Source organism: Uloborus diversus, chromosome 7 (assembly GCF_026930045.1).
Source record: "Uloborus diversus isolate 005 chromosome 7, Udiv.v.3.1, whole genome shotgun sequence".
Classification (NCBI taxonomy): Eukaryota; Metazoa; Arthropoda; class Arachnida; order Araneae; family Uloboridae; genus Uloborus; species Uloborus diversus.
The window spans coordinates 56,710,234-56,733,049 of record NC_072737.1 but is presented as its reverse complement, the minus strand read 5'-3'; the positions used below and the strand labels follow the sequence as shown (position 1 = coordinate 56,733,049).

The 22,816-nt window shown below is 35.8% G+C and overlaps 1 protein-coding gene across 1 annotated transcript in view; it reads left to right on the top strand.

Annotated features, from left to right (window-relative positions):
- Positions 1-20,037: 20,037 nt before the first annotated feature.
- The window catches only part of LOC129226698 (HEAT repeat-containing protein 6-like), a 54,540-nt gene continuing 51,761 nt past the window's right edge, over positions 20,038-22,816 (top strand). Inside the window, exon 1 of the mRNA XM_054861328.1 lies at positions 20,038-20,309. Coding sequence (XP_054717303.1) covers positions 20,166-20,309 — 144 coding nt within the window. The 5' untranslated portion in view covers positions 20,038-20,165. The remainder of the gene's footprint in view (positions 20,310-22,816) is intronic.

Sequence of the window (22,816 nt, the reverse complement as noted above, 5' to 3'; positions counted from 1 at the left end):
ACCCCCGCGCTAAAATTAGCTCTGCTTTCGGGAAGGCGTGCCGAAGTGTCTTCTCCTCATGAATGCACAATATTCGCGCGTGCGGGGATGTGTAGGCTTGTGTGTGTGCATAGACCTGTGTGTGTGCATAGACCTGTGTGTGTGTGCACAGACCTGTGTGTGTGCGCATAGACCTGTGTGTGTGTGCATGGACCTGTGTGTGTGTGCATAGACCTGTGTGTGTGTGCATAGACCTGTGTGCGTGTGCGTAGACATGTGTGTGTGTGTGCGAAGACCTGTGTGTGTGCACGTAGGCGTGTGTGTATGCACGTAGGCGTGTGTGTATGCACGTAGGCATGTGTGTATGCACGCAGGCGTGTGTGTAAAGGCTTGTGTGTATGAGCGCGCGTGTGTGTAGGACATGGATGCCACCGACCAGGAGAAACGGATTCCAGGAGCCAGTGCACGCAGCCGCGCCTGCAGAGGCCGGTGGGCGGTGGTGCTGCAGAGGCACCTGGTCCAAGCTGAAAAAGGAACCGGAGATCAAAGACGGTCAAATGAGAACAATAAGCAATCGTGATTGCTCAAAAAAAAAAAAAATCACCAAATTTGTCGCCAAGTTGGCGACAAAACTTCGGTAATTCGCCAAGTGTCCGCAAAATTATAACACCACTTGAGTTTACATCGAAATTAACAATGATTTACCCATAAAAAGGGACGAAAAACCGCTTTAAAAACACCCGAATGCAACCAAAAAAGGAGGTGCACAACTAGACTCCACTAGGAGTCTACGCACCAAATTTCAACTTTCTAGGACATACCGTTCTTGAGTTATGCGACATACATACGTTCATACAGACGTCACGAGAAAACTCGTTGTAATTAACTCGGGAATCGTCAAAGTGGATATTTCGCGTGTCTATACGTTCTTAGACACTTATCCACGTGTGGTCGAGTCGAAAAAAAGAACTCAACATTCATTCGGGGGTGAGAAAAATGGAAATTAAGGGCGATTTTTGAGTGAAAATTTTTTTGCGAATACAATACCTCCTTTTTTGTGAGAGGAAGTAAAACAAAGTTTGCTTTCTGAATTAAAGGTGGCATAAGTAATCAAAACTGAGTGTGGAGTTTCTTAACAAGCATGGATGGAATTGAGAATCGTATACTTCATGCTCAATCACAAAACAAAAACGAAAATTGATTATTATCGTGTCGAAATGTTTGAGTTACCTTCTCTTAACACAAATTTTCGTAACGATCTCTAGAAGCGCTTTTAAAATGATACGACACTGTGCGAGTTTCGTAACTTAGCGGCGAGGCGTTTCATCAAGATAATGCGACAAATACACGAAACTTGCAAATACACCCATAAGTTGGAAGCGGAGTATTTCTTTCTGACCACGCCCTATGCGTGTCTACACGAGACGGAAATTAAAATGTCATCGGCAAATTTCTCCGTCCGCTTGCTTAGTATTTGTTACCTGTTGGTGAGATAATTACACGGACCCTTGGGGAGTGGGCTGTTCTCTTGACCCTATTGTGCAGCGCTGTCCCTAATGGCTGAAGGAAGTTTCGTATTCATGACTTGGGGTTGGAATTCCATTTGCAAATGATAATAGTCTAGAAAACAATAAAGATATGAGCGATGTCTTGAATATCCTAAGCTACAAATAAAGATGTCTTAAACAGCAGAAAGAAGAAGGATGAGGAAAAGTTTCTTAAAAGATGAAGATATTTTGTAAGTAGTTAATTCGTAGGGAAATTCAAGATTTTACAATGAGCAGGAGTGATCGGATATCGATATTGCTTCAAACTTTAGACAAATCTGAATGGGAAAAAAATATCTGATGATGATATATATATATATATAGGGTGTCCCAAAACGACCGCAGAAACTCTGCACAGCTAGATTCCTCGTTGGGAGTACATAAAAACTGCCCAGAGAAGCGTTCCTGTACGATCCATAGTTTACGAGAAAAATACGAAAGACAAAGTATGACGTCACTGCCGGTGCGAGAAAAAAACACTTTAATGGACAGATCAACAACAATATTTGCATATCTTTCCAGACGATAATGTTTAAAACGTCATTACACGTATTTGTGATGATGATGATGATGATAACTTATTCCTCCCGTCTAGCCGCAGTTTAGACCAGGTCCATGAGCCCAAGTGTCCCCAAAAAATCATGAACCAGGAGAGGACTGGTGTAAATGTCCTTTCTGTCCAGTCCCGCACAATTCAAAAGATGATCTGGAGATGCCTCCACCAATCTACATTTGGTACAGGTCTCAAAAACTTTCTCACCTAAATGAAAAGAAAGGAACTTGATGTGCCCATTTGCAAGCCTACTGATTGTTGTTTGGACGACTCTATCCGCCTTGATGGAAAGGGCAGCACCTGAGGACTGCATATTGTACCAGGGGTGAGTCGGAGGAGTCTTGGTTCAAAGTTTTCATTTAAAAAAAAAATTCCGAGAAGGTCAAAGTTCTTCTCGACATCAAATTTTCAGTGACACCTTCCTTAGCCAGGAGACAGAAATGTAGATTTATTGTTGCTGCTTATTTGACAAGTTTTAAGTGTGTCGTTTTAAGCAACGTGAATTTTGTCGTCGTTTTCCCTGTCGTCGTGATCCATGTGCTCGAACAAGTCAGGGGTTTACTACAACAAACCACGAACCTTGGAAGTCTTGAAAGCAAACATTGAAGAAGAAGTCGCCAATTTGGAGCCAGATGTTTTGCGAGCAACGATTGAAAATGCCTTAAAACGAGGGCAGTTATGCATCAACTCGGGAGCCGGGAGGTAGCCATTTGAGCGATATAATTTTTTCCAAGTGATGTCACCAATTTTACACTTTCAAGTAAATTGATGAAAACAGAGATCTCTTTTTTCAATTATGACAAAATAGCAGCCAATTCAAATTATGACATTACTTTTGCGCCACCTTATATATTAATGCAATAAACACTTCGCAGCAACCTTACCTTCTTTCTGTGGCACCCACGTTGGGTGTCCAGGTCCAATAGTGTAGAATACGAGATGAACCTGAGAAATTCTTGGTATGAGTATTTTGCTTTCGGAGCAAGTTATGATTAAACAATTACGATCGAACCAGTAATGTTAACTGCCAAACTCCAAGCAGAAGAATTTGCTGCTACATTGCAAATGAATGATTCCAATAAGATATGATGTACCAATTTAAATGCTTACATTTTCCAACAGATTTTTGCAATAACGATAAACAAATATTTCGAATTCTAAAAGTGTTACTGACTGAACAAATTAATTTATTTCGCAATGAAGGAAATTTCTTGACTCTGATGGAAATTTCATCAAAGCTTTGAATTACTAAATGTGATAAAAATAATTTTTTGGTAGTCATAAACTAATAGCATGATATGTGTGCCCTTTGAACTGTAGTTCAGAGCATGTTTCCCACACGCAAAATTAAAGGAATTATTCTCTGTAATTTAATATTTTCATCACATAAATTAGACACTCAACTGAAATTTCCATTCGTGAAGATTATTCCTTACTATCCCTTCTTTTTATCATTTATTAGATAAATAAATTAAGGAAGCAATGTATGTCGCTTGTCAAATAAGAAGATATAACAAATGAATGAGGCAGTAAGTCGAATAAAATGCAAATAATATGTCTTGGGAATGCCTCTTAATAATCTTCATTTGCATTCTTCCGTTTAAAGGTAGTAGTAACAGATAAAGAGAATTTTTGTAATGTACACGTTTGAAGTTTTACAAAGCGAAAAATTTGTATTGTTATCATTTTAGGCTTGTTTTTTGATGCATGCATTTAATGTAGTGTGTGTTAAAGCATACATACGACTTTTTTTTATAAATTTCTTCCACAAATCATTAATAATATTAGAGTTTCAGTATTTATTAGTTCCCTCCTGTCCACCTGAAAAAGTCCAGAAGTACGAAATTTTGTTACAGGTACCTTCCCCTCAAACCGTTTTTTCCTAAGTTCGAATTTGTTATTTCTCTTTTAAATTTCTTCAAAAGTTGTGCTCTTCAATAAAGGCTCAGATCGATCGTTTTCATAGTCTGTGCGAGTTTTAACTTGCATGAAAAATAACCGATGTGAAAATTGATTTAAATAGAAATATTTTTCGATATAAATATCGTTTGCTTTTTTTTTTTTTTCTTTTAAAGCTTTATGAAGATCTAAAAATGCATTTGGAATTGCAGCTACACTAGCAATATTACTCAATTAACATTTAAACGCTATAAAATTCTTACCGTTTTAAGACATCACTTCATTAAACCTTTCAATGATTTCAATCATGTTATATTCTCTTTCATGAGTTTATTTTGTTATTTTTCCTGACAATTAAATATGGTACCACCTATTTTTATAGGAATATCGAGTGAAGAAACACATTTAGAAAAAAAAATTCAGAACTTCTTGTCTTAGAAAGTAGTATTTTGTTTTGAACCTTTTTCTATTAATCAAAGAAGTATCATTTTTACCTTTTGCATACTTTAAAATTGTACTGAACTAAATAATAATACTTATCAGTCATTTTCACAAAAAAATAAAAGAAAAAATTCTTTTTTTTTCTTTAAATATGTAGGGGAGACTGGGGCTGGAGGGGACAAATTCAGGTTTTCTTTTATTTTCTATAAAACTTTCACAATTAAAATTATTGTTTCTAAAACAGTTTATAAAGCATTTCATTGTCTATTATAAGAATATAGTAACAAAGATGTAACGCCAATAATTTGTTCAGTACAATGAATTACGGTAGGGTAATCCGCTGTCCCTTTCTGCCCCATCATCGGGGTTGAAAGGGACATATGATGGGGATGAAAGGGACACAACAAATAACAGTACTTAATGTTGCAGCACAATTTTATTTGTGTGAAAATACTTTCCCAAACAACAACATATTCAATTTCATATAAAAGAACAAATATGAAAATTATTTAATGACCAAATTTCTAACTTCTAATGAACAAATATGAAAATTATTTAACACTAAATGAACTAATATCGATTGGAAATTGAAATTGTGCATTCGTCCTTGCTGTGCCACCCAATTTCAAAGGCGGCGGCAACTTTGAAACAACATCATTCATATCTACGATGCTAGTGTCTTCATTGTCAGGAAAACCCAATTTCCAACATGTATGACTTTTCCTAAGGAAAGTCACTTTCAGTTTGTCTGTGTCGGGATTATCAACAACCTTTCCTACATAATGATGCACACAGGATTTTCCTAAAAAAATTCACTAATACAAAGTCATTTGTCTGGATATTTGTTTTGTTCACAATAAATTCATCATAATCACTTGTTGAATCCAATGCTTGAAAGCTGTCGTCATCATCACTGTCACTAGATGAGATTGTGAAGCTTCCATTTTATTCGTTTCGGACGGTCTTTTTGAATATTGTAAGAAGCACATTTACTTTTGCCTTTACTAGCAACTTTTGCTAAACGTTCTTGTTCCACTCTTTTTTTTTTCAGGTGTGTCTGTCAAAATTCGGGACAAACCCTTTTTTCGACCTCTACATGCCTTTCTTGGTGCAGCCTTAGGATAAGGTCGGATCACTTCTATAGAGAGATGCTTTGTATCATTAGAAGACGGGACTGGCACTGCTAAATCCAATAATGGTTTCTCGACTTCTTTTGATGTACCAGGTTGCGATACATCATTTTGGCTGGGAGAAGTTTCTGGGGCTATTATTGGGTTTGGTCTGTCTGTAACATAGGCACTCAAAAAATCCTCCTCAGTAAAGATTTCTTTATTAAAAGGATAAATGCCACTTTTATGAAAACCGGACTGAATGTTCGATCTTGTGAAGGCCAAAGAAAATGCAATGCCTGCAAGTTCGGCCACATTATAAATGGTTATGGTTTTGCCAGGGTTTGTTATCATCCAGTTATTGGCAGCAGCATTGTATCTACCTTTAAATGGGTCAAAGACAGAAAAATCGAGTGGCTGCATTCTGTGGCTACAATGAGGAGTAAATGTCAAAATTACTATGCCATTTTCCTTGGAAAACTTTATGATTTCGACACTTATATGTGTTTTACTTTTGTCTATTAGTAACAATATTGGATTATCTAGGGTACAGAAAGAATATTTGGCAAGGTGTTTAAGAGCTGCAAGAAAGTTATCACATGTCATCCATCCAGTCTTATACGCAAATCCAAGGCTCTGTGGAGGTGCACCATGAAGCATAAATTCCTTGTAATTGGTTCTTGGAAAAATAATTACAGGTGGCAAAGTATTTCCTATGGCATTTACAATACATAACATAGTAACGAGTTGACCCCTTTTGCCTGATGTTATTTGTGAAACCTGCTTTTGACCACGTTTTGCAATAATTTTGGGTGGTTTATGTACAGTTGTAATCCCGGTTTCGTCAGCATTATAAATCCTGTCTGCTGTAAATTTGTAGCGATTCATTACTTCTTCAAGTTTCTCATAGAATATCCTGGCATTTGAAGCATTGAAAATTGTTGCTCGGGACAGACTAGTTGGCTCAGGAGTACAGAGAGAGAAATCCCCACTTCGTTTCATAAATCCCTTCAGCCAGTCATAGCCAGCTTGCTTTGTGCTTTTCCAAACATCCGGAATCAGTGGTGATTCTATAAGCAAAGCATATTCATAAGCAAGTGTCCTGGTTTGCACAGCAGTTAATCCATGACTAATTTTTGCAGCTTTAACTAAATAAGAAGCTAATTCAGTTTCTTGTTCAGAAGTAAACTCTTCTATTGCAAATGTTTGGCTTGTGAGTAAATTCTTTAACTTCTCCCATCTCTTTATACATTTTGATTTTTCGTGCTAAATATGATTTAGCAATCCCATATTGTTTAGAAACTGATCTAACTGATCCATGAATTAGAACTTCATTTACAGCTGCTTCCATCTCAGATCCAGTCTTTCCGACTCCATCTGTCTTCCTTTTGTAGTTACGTACCATATTTGCAACTGAAAAAAAAAGTTGTAAAATTTGTATGTCTTAATTTGATTTTATTAAATTAATAAAATATACCTGCACTTTAAAGTTTTTTAAATTATACATTAACAAAGCATTTTTTCATAACTTATTATTAAAATTTTAATGCAATATATTAATTATTGAAATAATTTTTAGAAAAAAGAAAATTTTAAACATAAGCATAATTTTTCTGGGACTGAAAGGGACATGCCCCTTTCAGCCCCGATGATAGTGTCCCTTTCAGCCCCAGATTTATACATTACATACACCACATGGCTGCTAAGCCTAACTTTCTGTCCTGTGAAAATCGCTTATCACAGATTTTTAGGTATTTAATGTACTTTTAATTAACACACAAAGATTATTTCTATAACTAAATACACTTTAATTCTGAAACAAAATATAAATAGAAGTATAACTTACTTTTCGATGATGAAAATTAACTTCAGTATTTGCAGATAAAAATAATTGTTATGTTGACAAATTGACTTGGTCTACCAACTATAAACATCTGGCTCCTTCTGTTGGCAGTAAATGAAAACTTTTATTTACATCAGGTTTTAAGAAATATATAATGTCCCTTTCAGCCCCTGTCCCTTTCAGCCCCACTTTCCCCTAATTATTATAATAGTATAAATAAATTAAAAGAGTTAACCGAAACAACATTTTTAAAAAATAGCAGTTTTTCTCAAAAAAAAGTTGTTTTGAATGATGTTTCTCTCTTTTCTTCTTTCAAAAGTTTTTTTACACCCAAACTGGAATAAATACTGAAATAAGCTTTAGCATTTATAACAATACTAGTGGTATCCGCACGGCTTTGCCCGTAATAGAAAAATTAAAAGGTCTTTTGGTTCGCCTGTATATTTACAAATAATGTATGGTGAATTTTCTCGCCAATTGACTTGTACCTATGTTACGTTTCCACGTTATGATAATTTCGTATCTCGCCAATTGGCTTGTGCCCATGTTACGGTTCCACGTTATGATAATTTCGTAATTTACTCGTCCATCTTATGATAATTTTGTTGTTTAAATTGGAATAGAAAAAGAACCACATCGAATTTTCGAAAAATCGCTTCGAGGTGCACTACCCCATGCTACAAACTAACTTTGTGCTAAATTTCACGAAAATTGACCGAACGGTGTGGGCGCTATGCGCGTCACAGAGATCCTACAGACATCCAGACATCCTCCAGACGTTCAGACAGAGAGACTTTCAGCTTTATTATTGGTAAAGATGATTAAATACCATTGGATTTTGCCCAGAATCACCACTTTTTTTTTTCTTTTTTTTTACAAATTTTAGCTATTACAGAAGCCTGGCGACCTTTTAAGTCAGCCATATTTTAAAATGTTAGGTTAAGAAAACAAAATATTATAAAATCAGAAAATATTTTCCATTAAAAAGTAGATATTAATAATTCTGTCCCTATTTCAGTTTAAAGGCGTACTTACCGAAAAAGATCAAGATCATCGCAACTCGCCAAACAGCGACTAAATAAAAAAAATAATGGAGTGACTAAAAATAGTATCATTCGCCTCCCAGCAGCCACTTTCCTCAACCCCACCTGTGTTATTAATTGAAGCTAATGTCATTAATAATTTATACAAAATTAATCTTCGGGTTATGAGTAAATACCCTTTTACACCAAAGTAACAGTAGTAAACACATATACTGCAGGGTCCCCTGTACTTACCACTATTTGTGGTTTTACCGTTTAGATTTTATTTTATTTTATTTATTTTATTTTAAACCAATGATACCTTCGTACCTGCCATTTCTAGCTTAACCGGTTGAATATAGCTCTGATTTTTTGATCCAGATCAGAAGGCGAGCAATCCCTGCTATAGCACCTAAAGAAATATTAATGGAGGGCTTTGTTACCACGGCATATTTAATGTGCCCTGTCACCATTAACGATCACGGAAGATCGAAGCCCTTCGGTTACGAGTCCGACGCCTTACCGATCAGATCACCACGGTCTACAGTAGTAAACACAGCGTAGATGAAGCAAAAACTGGCAAATGGTTACAGACACGTGCTTCGAAGTTTCTAGGAACCCTCTTTTAAATGCCAAAAAGTTAGTCGAGTAAAGCCTCTGATGACTTGACAATGCTCACTTTTCGGCATTGAAAATGGGTTCCTTGAAACCCCGAAACGCGTGTCTGCGACCAGTTAGTTGCTAAAATGCTTTATATCAATATACATATATATATATATATATATATATATATATATATATATATATATATATATATGTGTGTGTGTATATATATATATATACTAATAATTTTTTTTTGTTTCATTATTTATTTAAAAGTTTTTTTTTTTCCGGCGATTAGAAAAGCTGCAACTAGAAGAAAAAAAAAGGAAGAAATGGCAACTGATAAACTTGTTTTTGCTCACCACTGGCGACCAGAAAAAGTTCTCAATGATGCTCTTTACTAACCGATTAAAAAAACCATTAATTTTGCATTTATTTTTGCATTCCCTTGTAATTTATTAAAGTTTTGATTCCAAAGTAAAAATTCCCTCACTTTGGCGTCGTTTCCTCGTTTCTGATTGCACGAACCCTGTGCTCTTTACCAAACTGATTCGAGCCAGTGTCCCTGTGAAGAGGATTTCTCGAATTTGCCCAGGGCTGATAATTCCCTATGCGATGCAGAGAGAAAGCTTCCGAAATGCCAAAGGTCAATTCGACATCCAACATTCGCGACCAAACGCTTCTTAAAATAATGATTGATTTTCTTTTTTCCCTCTATGCAAAATCATTCCCAAGATTTAAGATAACAATTTTCTTCCCCATTTCCGGGTGAAAAAAAAATGCAGGCATTCCTTCTTATTCCATTGTTTTTTATGTTTATACAGTCGGACCCCGATTTAACGAACCTCTATTTAACGAATTTCGCGATTTAGCGAATTTTTAATTTTCTCCTACCAAAATGAAAGCAAAACCCTTATTTAACGAATAATAAACCCCGAATTAACAAATCATTTCAGCATCCAATTGTTTTTTTTTTCTTCTTTTTTGTCAATTTGAGTTAGGAAATATTGGATTGTTCTCCAAATGACATATCCATATTGTCTGAAGAAGAAAATCACTTTTATTAGAATCTGCAATTGACGAGCGAGAGGGTAGCCAATGAATAGTGATTCTGATGCAGAAAGCGATGATAAAACTCCCATTAATGTCTTTTTTTTTCAAATCCTTTACATAGCCTGGAAGCTGTAAAAACATATCTCATGCAGCAGGTTGTAAATGACACAGTATTTCCTTCTCTCCACAAAGTCGAAAAAGAATTATTTGTAGTCAAGTTTTAAAGAAATTGAGAAAATCTATTACTCAGTACACATTAAAAAATTTCGAATTAACTAGTGTGCAATAATTCGTGAAATGCTTAACAAAAAGTGTACGACACTTTCTTCCTTTGGATATTTATGCGCAATTGCATATTAGGGCTTATAAATAAAGTAAGTGCATTTTTTTTCACACCCCGATATTACGAATAACCCCAATTTAACGTATAAAAGTTTCGGTCCCGATGGATTCGTTAAATCGGTGTCCGACTGTAATAAAAAATTCATGACACAATGTTTTTATCTCTCTTTTTAATGAAGCATTACGTTTATTAAAGTAATTTTACCTATTTTATAAAAATTATAAATGGCAGCTGGTACGAGAGGCAAGGGGGGAAACTGCCCCCTCGCTTTCAAAAATAAAGGGTTCTAGTCCCCTCACTTATCATAGCTAAAAAGTAACGATCGATTGAAATCGATCGATCGGTTATCGGTTTATGGCAGCTAAAAAAAGTAATGTAAAATCTCGCTTTTTATTTTTTAAGGAACCGTGAGAAAACGGCATCAATTTTTGTTCTATAACGTGCGGTGTTTTACATACTGAACCGTCATTTCACCCACACGTTTTCTCTCACGACCCGCTCTTGTTGTTTCTCAGCGCTGAATTAGTTATATTAACAACATAATTGTATATTTTTAAGAACAAAGAGATTATAAGCAACGATAACGCCAAACTAAACTTGAAATACTTTGGTTATACACACGTGCTTCAAACGGATTTTCTGTTGACATCCAACGGCTGTACTCAATGATCTTCACGCCGCCAGAACGCAGCATATACAACCACGGACAACGAGAAAGAAAGAAAGCGAGAAGAGCGTATGTCTCACTTTCTCCGATACCCGAAAGCTAGTGAGACACTGCTCTCACTCTACCCTACACAGTGTTTACATCCACCACTTTTCGTCACACAAAATGGTTGTTGGTTTAGAATTTCACAGTCCTCGCATAAGAAATCTCCCTTTAAAAAAATAAAAATAAAAAATTGGTATAGATACTGCATTGTACACAGGGAAATACTGCCATGGTAAAGGACAGTAGCTGAAAAATTTTCCTACCCCCCCTTCCCCATTTTTTCATCTGCTGTACGTTATTGTATGTTTTCCAAGAGAAGGCACTTGACTCCTCCTTCGTCACGTGGAATCCGATGATTCTATTTCGCTGATTTCGGCAGAAGGTATATTCGGATCATAGCATTTTTATTATAAAAGCAGCTGTTTTTAAACTGTAAGAATAACTAAAATGACAACTGGCAAGTGATGTAAAGGACACTAAGACATTTTTGCACCTTAAAATGCACTCCCAAGTTAAGGCTGTCTGGTTGCCTCCTTTGGAAGCGCAAGGATTGCTTGCCAATCACCCCTGCGTAAAATGGAACTCTGCGTTCGAGGAGGCGGAGCGAAGTGCCTTCTCCTGAAAAACGGACAAGAACTGTATTGTACAAGCTTGCTTGTTTGGTTTCCGCTGAAAAAAAAAGCACGATATAAATGTCAAATTCCAGCATTTCTGAATCCAAAACGCGTTTCTTCAAGTATCTCGAAAACTCATTTCTGCACACGCTGCAGTTTACCTGCCCATGCCAGAGTTTATATGTAAAATACTCCACCCCCCCCCCTCATTTTTAATCAGAGGGGGGGGGTTTGAGCAATCACGAGTGCTTATTGCTTTTATTTGACTGTTTTGATGTGCTATCATTTTATTTTCCCACCGCCACCCTCTGCAGCACCACCGCCGACCGGCTCCTCAGGATGCTGCTCCTATAGCGAAAGACATCTCCAGGCTTCGTCAATATCCTACACTTACACGCATACATACACGCACGTACACAAACACATACACACACATACATGCACCTACACAAACATACACAAACACATGCACACACTCAAACACATACACACACACGCATACATATAGACACCTACACATACACACACACACTCATGCCTGCACACAGACACAAACACATATGCCTACACACACATACACATTCCCCCCCCCCACACACACAAACACTCATACATACAACTACCCACACACTCATACCTGCACACAGAAATAAACACACATGCCTACACACACATACACATACCCCCTATACACAAACACACATACCCCCCCCCCACACACACACTCGTGATTGTGAAAAACATAATTTGAATTCAAGAGGTAAAAACTCAAATTAATTTTTATTTTATTTAGTTATTTATTTTTTTTCCATAAAAATTGAAGCAAAATATTGTTTACATAAATCATCGTGCGTGTGTGCTTGTGTGTTTTAGTAGAAAGCACAACTCAAACAGTCAGCTGGAGGAAACTGAATTTCTTCACCCATTACCCATCAAAATTGTTTCGAAACTTTTTATTTGGTTAAAAAATTTCCAATCTAAGCGTAAAGTTCAGACGAAACTTCTTCCACATAACATTCGATAACAACGGTAGTTATTTGTTGTATTTTGGAAGGAGGAAAAAGCAGCCAACAACTTTACAGATGGCGCAAGAGTTTTGAACCGAAGTTTGAAGATAGTTGAATGAAAATACCGCTTCTCAAAACATCTTGAGTTAACACGATTGAATTTCTTTTTTTACTAGAAAGTGCTTCAAATCCGCTTAGTACTGCATTTTCCAACATCCAAAAAGACTGAAGAATATTTTGAGCAAATGGAATGCAGCAGTATGTTTTAGCAAAAATTGACACAGTTAAATAACAGGGCGATGAGCGGAATATTATAATTTTTGAAAGTACGCTTTACTACACAGGAAATTCGAAACCCATTATAAGCAAAATATTTTCCCAAACAATTGGCAACCGCATGGCTTTGCCCGTATTAGAAAATTAAAAGGTCATTTGGTTCGCCAGTATATTTACAAATAATGGATTATGAATTTCTCGCCAATTTGCTATGTTAATTTGCTCGCCCATGTTATGGTAGTTTGCTCGTCCACTTTATGGTAATTCACTCGTCCATGTTATGATAATTTGCTCAATAAAATGTTCTTAAAATTTGAATAGAAAAGAACAAAATCGAATATTCGAAAAATCGCCTCGAGGTGCACACCCCCATGCTACAAGCTAATTTTGTGCTAAATTTCATGAAAATCGGCCGAACGGGCTAGGCGCTATGCGCATCACAGAGATCTATACATCCAGACATTAAGACATCCAGACAAAGATCCAGACTTTCAGCTTTATTATTAGTAATAACAACAAAGAAAAGATAATATGTTTAAATATTTATATGCTTACTAGATGGCTATCACCTCCTGCTCGATTTCCCATTTCTTTACTGTGTCCCTATCAAAACACCATGATAAAAATATTGTGAAAACCCCTCCCAAGTTTTCTTTTCCAAAACCATTTAAGAATTTAAATTTTAAGTAATGAAAATTACAATATCCAGCCTAATAATTTTATTTGTTTGAAATACGAGCGTTTGTGGTCCCAGTTAAAATACTTTTAACATTTTAGACTGATATAGTACCTTTTAATGATACCTTAGGTATTTTTTTCAACTTCATTTAATTTTGAATGTCATGCTACCTAAATCTCTTGATAAAGTTTTGGTTTACTTTTGTATTTTACATTCAAATACATAGACCTACTGGTATGACTATTCGTTTCAATATTTTTGATTTTGCTCACTCAATTTTAACCTTTTTTCTATTTAAAACATATTTCGGCGACCAGTGTATATTTTTCCTCCTTGCTGCAATGTTTCATTAATCATATTTTTACTAAAAACATATGGGTAATGTATGTAAATATCTCGGCGGCTCCTATGCATCTATTATGCTTATTAATCTATTCATCTTTTATTAAATTGAAGCTTGTCATGTGTTAGTACTGTGCACTGATTTTTTTTTTTTTTTTTTTTTTTGTCAAACAAAAAATGTTTGCAACTTTCATTTCAGCAGCTCTTTGTAAGGTAAATTAGAAAACGGAATCTTGGATGTTCTTAATTGATGTTAAAAGTTTGCATTTTCTTTTAACATTTTACAGAAAAAATATATTTTATCACTTTTTTTCTACTTGTTCATTTATTATTAATATATTTCATTTTTTTAAGACTGCGAATATTTTTGTTTTTTTCCATAAATTAAATGAACTTGGTGGCCTCAATCCGGAAAAACTGGGGGGGAAGGAGGGATGACCATGTAGTCTGACAAAGAAAATTTTGCAGAACTGAACATCTATGAAATTATAAGTGAATTGAGACAGTGAGAAGCAAAGGGATGTAAGTGAACATTTTCAAGTTTTGAGTAGAACGCATTGAAAGTTTCGGTCCTAGGAAGTGGCGGATTTACTAGGGGGGTGGTGGGGGCGACCGCCCCCTCCTTACCCGTCATTTACAGAAAACAATAATTTGAAACTGAAGATGTTTCTAGCAATTGCTACTATTTTTATCAGGTAAATTTTATAAATTTGCTTTAAATTAATTTTAAACAGAAGTGTAGTCGAGGATGGACGGTGTTACGCACTTTTTAACTTTTTCCCATGCAGGTATATGGTAGACTATAGGTCCGTCCCTGAGCGAAGGCATGGGGTTTAAAGCTCTTCCCAGAAATGCGTCGTCTTGAAGTTTCAAAAATGAAATTTTAGACATGTTTTTGAAATGTAAAGGAGCGGGGAAATTTTGTTGTCTTCTTGAGTCTTAACCCTTTGTATCGCAACAACTCTGATTGTAAAAATACTTGCTTACATATTATTGTAGAAAATGCTATTTGAACCATAGAAAATATAACTTTAAAAATCTGGAACAAAAAAATAATAATTTATTGGCAAAAGAGTGTTTATTGCATTTCTGCAACATCATGGGTAACACTCATTTTGGGTAATTTTGATCGACAATTTTTCGAGTTCCTGCTGCTCCACTCTTATTTCAATCGTTTTATTTTTTGGTTTACTATATGTTTTTGGACCCAAAACTGAATATACTTACTGTCTGTCTTTCACGAGAAAAGCTCCCGCCGTCAAGCCTGAGCCCGTCTACTCTCATAGAAACGGACTTCGTTCATTTTCTGCAAGGGTTAGCATCAGGAAGGCTTTTTGGCGCCATTTCACCACTCGTCTGCTCGCCTTTGTGCAGTCGTACGGGTTTTTCCAACATTAAGCTTCCCTTGGAAAAATGAGATGCGCCTCGTTGCTATAGCAGTAGACAGGCGCAGGGGAAAATATGAATTGAAACTGAAACTACCCATACGTTTAAACATATTTTTAAAACTAAACCCCGGAGTGCAACAGCCCATTAGGCAGTAGCTGAGTCAGGTGGAATTTTGGGGTCTATAAGCCCTTCTGGAGCTCTTGGTTTTAACGTGCATTGTCAATTGTGACGGCTACGACTAAAACTTCCAACCAGAAGGTATTTCTGGCTGCGCTACTACCATGGACCTTCTGTGGCCAATAGCTTCCGCGCCCATCTCAGCTTTTGTGACAGAAGGGTCTGTAGAGCAAAAACAGATGTTCAGGTGAGGTGACAGCTGAACGTGGAAACCGTAATTCAGTCCGTAAGTTTTTACAAAGAGACTCAGTTCTTTCATTTCCATTAAAAGAAAAAAAAACTCTTAACGTTAAAGTACTTAATAATAATAACTTAGTAAAATAAATACTCAGAAATATTAAACAATATGATCAAAAAGTCTTTACATTTTATTGCAGTTCAAATATTCTCTGTAATTGAAAAACCCTCTTAACTGGAGCAATTATTCTGAGTAAATACTATTGCAAGCTCGAATGTTATAAACTTACACCGCGCTGTAGAAAAAAAAAAAAAAAAAACTTCAAAATGCTTCTGACATAATTCTTGCTGATTCTTATGTAAAATGACCCTTTGAGTTCAAATACGACTGCCATTTTCCCCCTATATGTCCTCATTTTGGAAATGACGTCTTCCATTTTTTTTCTTTTCAATTTTCGACAGTTTCATTTCCGTTATTTTTATTTCGAGGAAAAAAGAGCATTATATTAGCCATTAACACTGCTCTGAGGGGCTAGATAGGTGCAAAGTTCGAAAGCATGAACGTTTGGAGCAAGTTGGGAAACTCATGGAGATATCCCCCCCCCCTTAGATATTTAAAAAATCAACAAAACCGAATTTTTTTTTTTTTTTTTTTCAAGGGGCGTGTTTCACAAAGTCTTCATTTATTTTCGGCATAATACCGGAGTTTATAACTTACTCCTATGAGCCCCATGTCCGAAAAAATGTTCACGTTGTAAAAAAAATGAATGCATCGCATCTTGAATAAAAAATACCACGCTCATTTATCTGTAAAAATATTAGTTTTTGAAAGCCCTAGAGGGTGGGGAGGAGCAATTGACACCCTAATGCACACACCCTTTCGTGATGAGTCTGGGGGGGGTGGCTTTTTAAGTGTTCACCAACCCCCTTGAATAGACTTTAAATCCGTAGGTAGGATTTCCTTAATTTTTTTTTCTAAATCATGATGTACACTGCCGTGGGCAGGCAAAGGGCAGTAACTGCAAATTTTTAATTTTTCACTGTTTTGCATTTTTGTATTCTGTTGTTACGTTAGCTTTATTGTACAAGCTTACTCATTTGGTTTCCGCTGAAAAAAAGGCGTGAAAAGAATGTCTACTTTCAACATTTCCCTATTGTTAGTATTGAGTCCAAGACATATTTCTTCAAATGTCTCGAAACTTCATTTCTGCAGATCCTGCTGTTTACCTGCACACGGCAATAAAGCCGCGCCTGGCCTACCAGGACTACTTATTGCCCCTAGACAGAGGAGAGGTTCGTTCCCCTACTATTTGTACTGGTTATCTCCAAATTTTTAATTTTGCCACTTACATACCTTTACATTCCCTTGCCCTTCACTGCCTCAATTGAGTGATATATATGAAATCAATAAATCTGAATGGCAAAACTGAAAACGCGGTTTTTAGAAGATTTTGAGCGATGTTAGTGAGAGACTCAAGCAGCATCAACCAAGAATTTTCTTAAATTGATGTCTTAAAAACGTGATTCTAAACTTCCTTTGATAAAAACTAGGGCATAGATAGTTATTCAAAAGTTAAGTTCCAAAAACGAAACTTTAACCGACCTCCTATGATTTTAGGAGGAAGAGTAATGGCAGGGCTCTCCCTAGATTTTTCTCAAAATTGAAGCATGAAAACCGAGATTTCTGACGTGCTTTACTGATGCTGACAAGGGGAGGGGAGGGGGGGGGGAATTTCCTTCAAATTTTTTGATGCTGTAGATTTGGATACGGAGTTTTAAACATCTTTCGTAATGTTAATAAAAAGAGAAGATCGATGGTAAACTTTCGAAACTAAATCCTATCATCGCAACACTGTAGACGGTCTTTGGTATTGTTATGCATATACATACACCTTAGAGACTCCCGTTACCTGTCACAATTAGAATTTGAATGTTACAAAACACAATAAGAAGTTCTATACAATACATTAAAAATGCAGAATGATTATAATTATAAAGCTGTGTGATAAATGGCATAAAAACCAAAAATTGGCACTGAATGAAAATAATTGTGTTAAACCGAACATAGACAATGTGAATCACTATGCTCTCGGGGTGAGGGGGGGGGGGACTGAAAACAAAACACTTTATCAAATTTTAGAAGCATCAGTAATTTTTTATTACATGAATTCATAATTTAAATTTGAAAACCCTGAACAAGATAACCCCCTTTGGATAAGAATGAAAAGAGGGTGTTCATTAATTTATTCTCATGAGGATGAAAGAAAGCTGTGCAAAGCGCCGGCCTTGCCCCCTTTACCCGCAGTGCGGGCTTTAACGCTTTTACCTATGCATTAAGAGGGATTGAAGCTAGAGAATTTACGTAGCGGAATTTACATTTTGTTGCTTGTAGACAGCAACTGAGCGGCTCAAACATGACCGGCCCACCGAGCGGGCAAATGCCTGGTTGCCCGCCGGCTGTATCCGCTACTGTCTCTGTGCCGTGTTGTAAAGAAAGGTAAAAACGGGATTTATTCCCGGGAGTAAACTATGATTTCTGGGAAGGAAATTTTAAAACTTCCTGGGAATTTTCCTGGGAACTGGGAACTTAAAAAAGGGAACTTCTTGGGAACTTAAAAAAGGGAAGATTTTGTTCATATTTTAATCTTTTTCATAAATGATTTGAAAATTTTAATGCTTTGTACAGTTAAAAATGCAAAGTACTCAACATTTTTCTAAAAAACAAATGCCAAATAAACTGTTTAGTTACCTGTAACAGATTTTTTTAAAAAAATTATTGCACAATATAATATTTAACTGATTGATTTGAATATTTATTACTTTTATGAGCACTTCTAATCTGTAATGTAACATTTAAATGATTTATTTGTATATTTAGCGCTGTTTAGCCATAGCATTGAGATAAGTCATATCCATAATACTTATCACGTCAGTAAGAGTTACTTACGTAGGTGTTTTGAACATTAACCTACAACTGAAATTTCTTTCCGAAAGAAAAAAAAAACTTGTTCAACCAAGCATATTTTTAGTTTTAGTTCGATTTCAATTTTTAATAGTTCATTCTATACTGAGTTCCATAGTTCATTCTATACTACCAGTTCTTTCAGTTTGACATTGCATTATTTCATATTTTCATTTATGAACCGACAAGATAACATAGGAAAGATTTACAGCACAAAGAGAGGAAATCACACTCAAGGCACCGGTGGGAATCGAACCGAAGACCTGCTTTATCTACACAGCATGCAGTTAAGTACGACCTTTCGACCAGGGAGGCTCGGAGCACTGGTACTACTGCCCTTCTTTTTGAATCCATGGAACAGAGCATTTTTTAAGGAATTTTCACTAGGCGACACAAGTTTATCATAAGAGTTTAAATTATTGAGAAGGTTACAGCCTTTTTCTAAACAAATGTATGCATAATCGTCGCCTCAAAGTGGTATTTCTGTAAGTACTGTTTGTTCTGTGGCTAATATCGCTGCCTGTACCCTGTACACAGATAGCCGTGAAATAGTTATCGGCTATCATCAATGAAAGGGCTAATGAGGTGGGGTGCTTAATCGATTGCTTAATCTGGCACCGAGTGCGTGGTTCGCCGATCCACAAGGGAAGAAAAAGAAGGCTTTCGTCATGTACGAGTCGACTTTTTTTTTTTTTTAAAGACAAGGGTCTTCCTAAGATTTTTACAAAGATTTGAAATCCGTTTACATAAATGAGTGAACCAATTTTAGATTTTCCAATGTCGCCCAGTGGTTTGATTTCGCATCTTCTAGGAGATGGATTTTTTTCACTAGGCGACATTGGTGTCGCGTAGTCCCAATGTTAAAAAATGCTCTGCCATGGAACGAATAGGAGAGACTTTTTTTTTAATGGGGAATTTTATACATGGCATACTGGAAGGAGAAGCCCTTTGCACTGGTGTGCCTCCGAAGATACGAAAATGCCAACTTTTTGAGATATTTTTTAATTTTTTTTTCTTTCACTAATGCAATTCAAAAAGAATATTAAATTATTAAAATTTCAAATGTCAAAGGGAGTTAAAAAGCATGAAGAAAGGAGGAAAAGAGATAGCATAGAGCAACCGGTCGGTTGATTTTATGACATAGGCTTAACCTAGAGTCCCTAGGGACTCTATTACAACCATTGTGCATTAGAAGGTGCCTGGTTAGTCACCGGGTATTCTATACAAACGTACACAGATAGCCGAAAAAGAAAGAAGGAAAGAAGAAAAATCAAAGCGAGTAAACAATATAATCGTAATCGAGTTGTATCGTAAACAATATGGCGGCTTCCAGACTGAGAATTAAGTCGTGTGATGTTAATTAGGATATAATGTTTAGCTACGTCCGTGATTCTTTTATTCTAAATCATTTTAAGAGATGACGTAATTACATGTTGAGATGGATGCTGAAGTAGCTCAGGAACTTATATTAAGTTGTCATTCCAAATTAAAGAGTGCAAAAGTAACGGGTGTCATTGAGTTGAACCATATGATAGATGAAATTAATGCCTTAAGTATTAATGACTTATGTCTTCAAAATCAGGTACTTGTAAAAAAAAGAAAATTTTTAGTATTTTTTAGCGATTTTATATTGCATAAAAATTTGTTGGTTTCTATTTAATGACTGAGATTTTTTTTATTAATTATGTTACTTCATATTTATACTATCTAAGGCATTGATTCCGTTAAATTACCGGCTTATGATTCAAAATGTTGGTATGAAATGTTTAGTTGTAACGTTAGCAGTTCAATTCCAAGGGCACGAAATTTTAAAAAATTGGGGGATACTTCAATAATTGAAGAATGGGCGGTTGCCAAATTTTGAGCTTGAATATTTTTGTTTTGATAACCCATATTACTTTTTGTAGTTCTATTCAAATCGATATTTTCCTTCTCAAATATTCCAGGTGCAGGCTTAAATAAAGACTATGAAACTCCAGAAAGACGTTTTTTGATTTCTCTGTTAAAAATATTTTTCATATTGAAAGTTCTGAGACTCCATTAAGTATTCTGCTCGCACTTCCTTAACCCATTAAAGCACAAGTTTTTTTCGGAAAAACCCATCATGTTTTATTGTTTTATTTATTTACTGTTTGAGACAGAACAACAATTCAATTGTGAGATAGATGACTTGGAACTAAAGGGGTGGGGGGATCGTCAAAGTCATTGAAAAGTTACTATAAAGTCATACCATGTTAAGTGACCTAGTAGTTCTCGATTGACCATCTTGCATTTAAAGCTGAAATTTCATAAAGGTGCAGAGATGCCTTAAAACCTAACCGATGCAATTTTTCAACATCCCAGATCCAGTACTTGTGGATCCACACCAAATATTCGGCTCCATAGTTGTGCCGTCGATGGTAAATAAGTCAATATTAATGGAATTTATTTCTATTTTAACTAGAACAGAAAAAGACAGGCATTTAAAAAAAATCAACTTGCGCAAATTTTATATGTGCAAATTTTTCAGTAACATTCACCCTTGTCAGACATGTGCAAATAAATTAAGTGGTTAGTGAGAGCACCCTAAAACCCCCTTCCAATAATATCCTCAATAATTATCTAAAATTTCAGTTTAAAGACTTTATTTTAATTACAGCCTCCAAATTCACCTCTTCCGCACATCATTACAGCTCCTCTAAAAGTTTCTAGAATTTCAATTAAAAAAAATTTCCTAAGGAAAGTCTCTAAACCTAAGTAGTCCTCTGTTCAGAGGCATACACAGAAATTTTGAGTCTCACAAATGACCTTCATGGGGACCCCCTCCATATTGTTTGCCTCTGCGTCCCCACAAACACCCAAACCTGTTTTTATTCGGTAGATAGGAACCATATAAAAAAAAATCTCATTAAAAAAAAAAAAAATTCTGAAACTTCACAAGTAGCTTTAAAAAGTTGTTTTCACACAACACAGTTAAAAAATAAAATAAAATAAACTATAGATAGGGACCGCATAAAAAAAGTCTCACGTAGAAAGTAACCCAAAAACTTATCTTTAAACAAAGTCAAAACAAAGTGATAATCATTTTGCCGAATAGTCGGACAAAATTTCCTGAACAAGTAACTTTTTGGGAGGTCATAATGACTTCCCATTAGGATGTCCCTGTCATTACTTAAAGATACTACCTTGCACTTGTTTTATAAATAATTTTGCCAATTGAGTCCCAATCTGTTTGAAATTTTCATATACCGCACAAAAAAAAAAAAACCCTCATACACACACAAAAAAAAAAAAGACCGTACAAAACCAGGTTTGAGTGTATATATCACCCTTCATTTTAAAAATCCTTCAGGTTCAGGCCCGGGCCAACAGATGTCCCTTCTCCCCCTCTGTGCATGCCCCTGCCTCTGATATCATAGATGGCCTACAATCTAGGTTTTCGCTTTTAAGACCACAATTTCAAATATTTTCCGGATGAAAGTTCCAAACCCCTTCCCTTACCTAAATCAAAGATGACCTATAATTGGTATTTAAGACTTCATTTTCAAAAAATTAGATGTTACGCCTGATCCTCATCTATCCCCACCCATCATTTAAGATTTTCTTAAACTTCAGTTTTAAGATTTCAATATTAAGAAATTTTTGAGGGAGAGCCCCCTAACTCCAACTTTTCATAAAAGCCCCTGAACTTCTCCTCCTCCTTTGAACATCACCAGAGATGGTCTAAATTGCTTTTCAGAACCACAACTTCAAAAATTTTCCCAGTGAGGTTCCCCCCCTCCCCATTTTCTTTACAAATGTTACACTTCTGACAATACCTCCTGTTATGCAATACTCTTGCTTTTTGTACTCATATGCTGGTAATGACCACCTCTACAAACAAAAGCTAAATTCTCTCTCTCTCTCTCTCTGTTTATTCACTATATTTATAGGTTTGAAAAAAATAATTGAGCAGCTGCCAAGTGAAGTCCCCCCACCCCCTCCCTTTGCTCATTTTTGGATATGGTAACAGCTTTGTTGAAAGAAATAAATTCATTCGTTTTAATAAAAGTTGGAGCCACTAAAACGATATAAAATCCTTATCCCCTTCCAAAATAAAATCCCAAATTT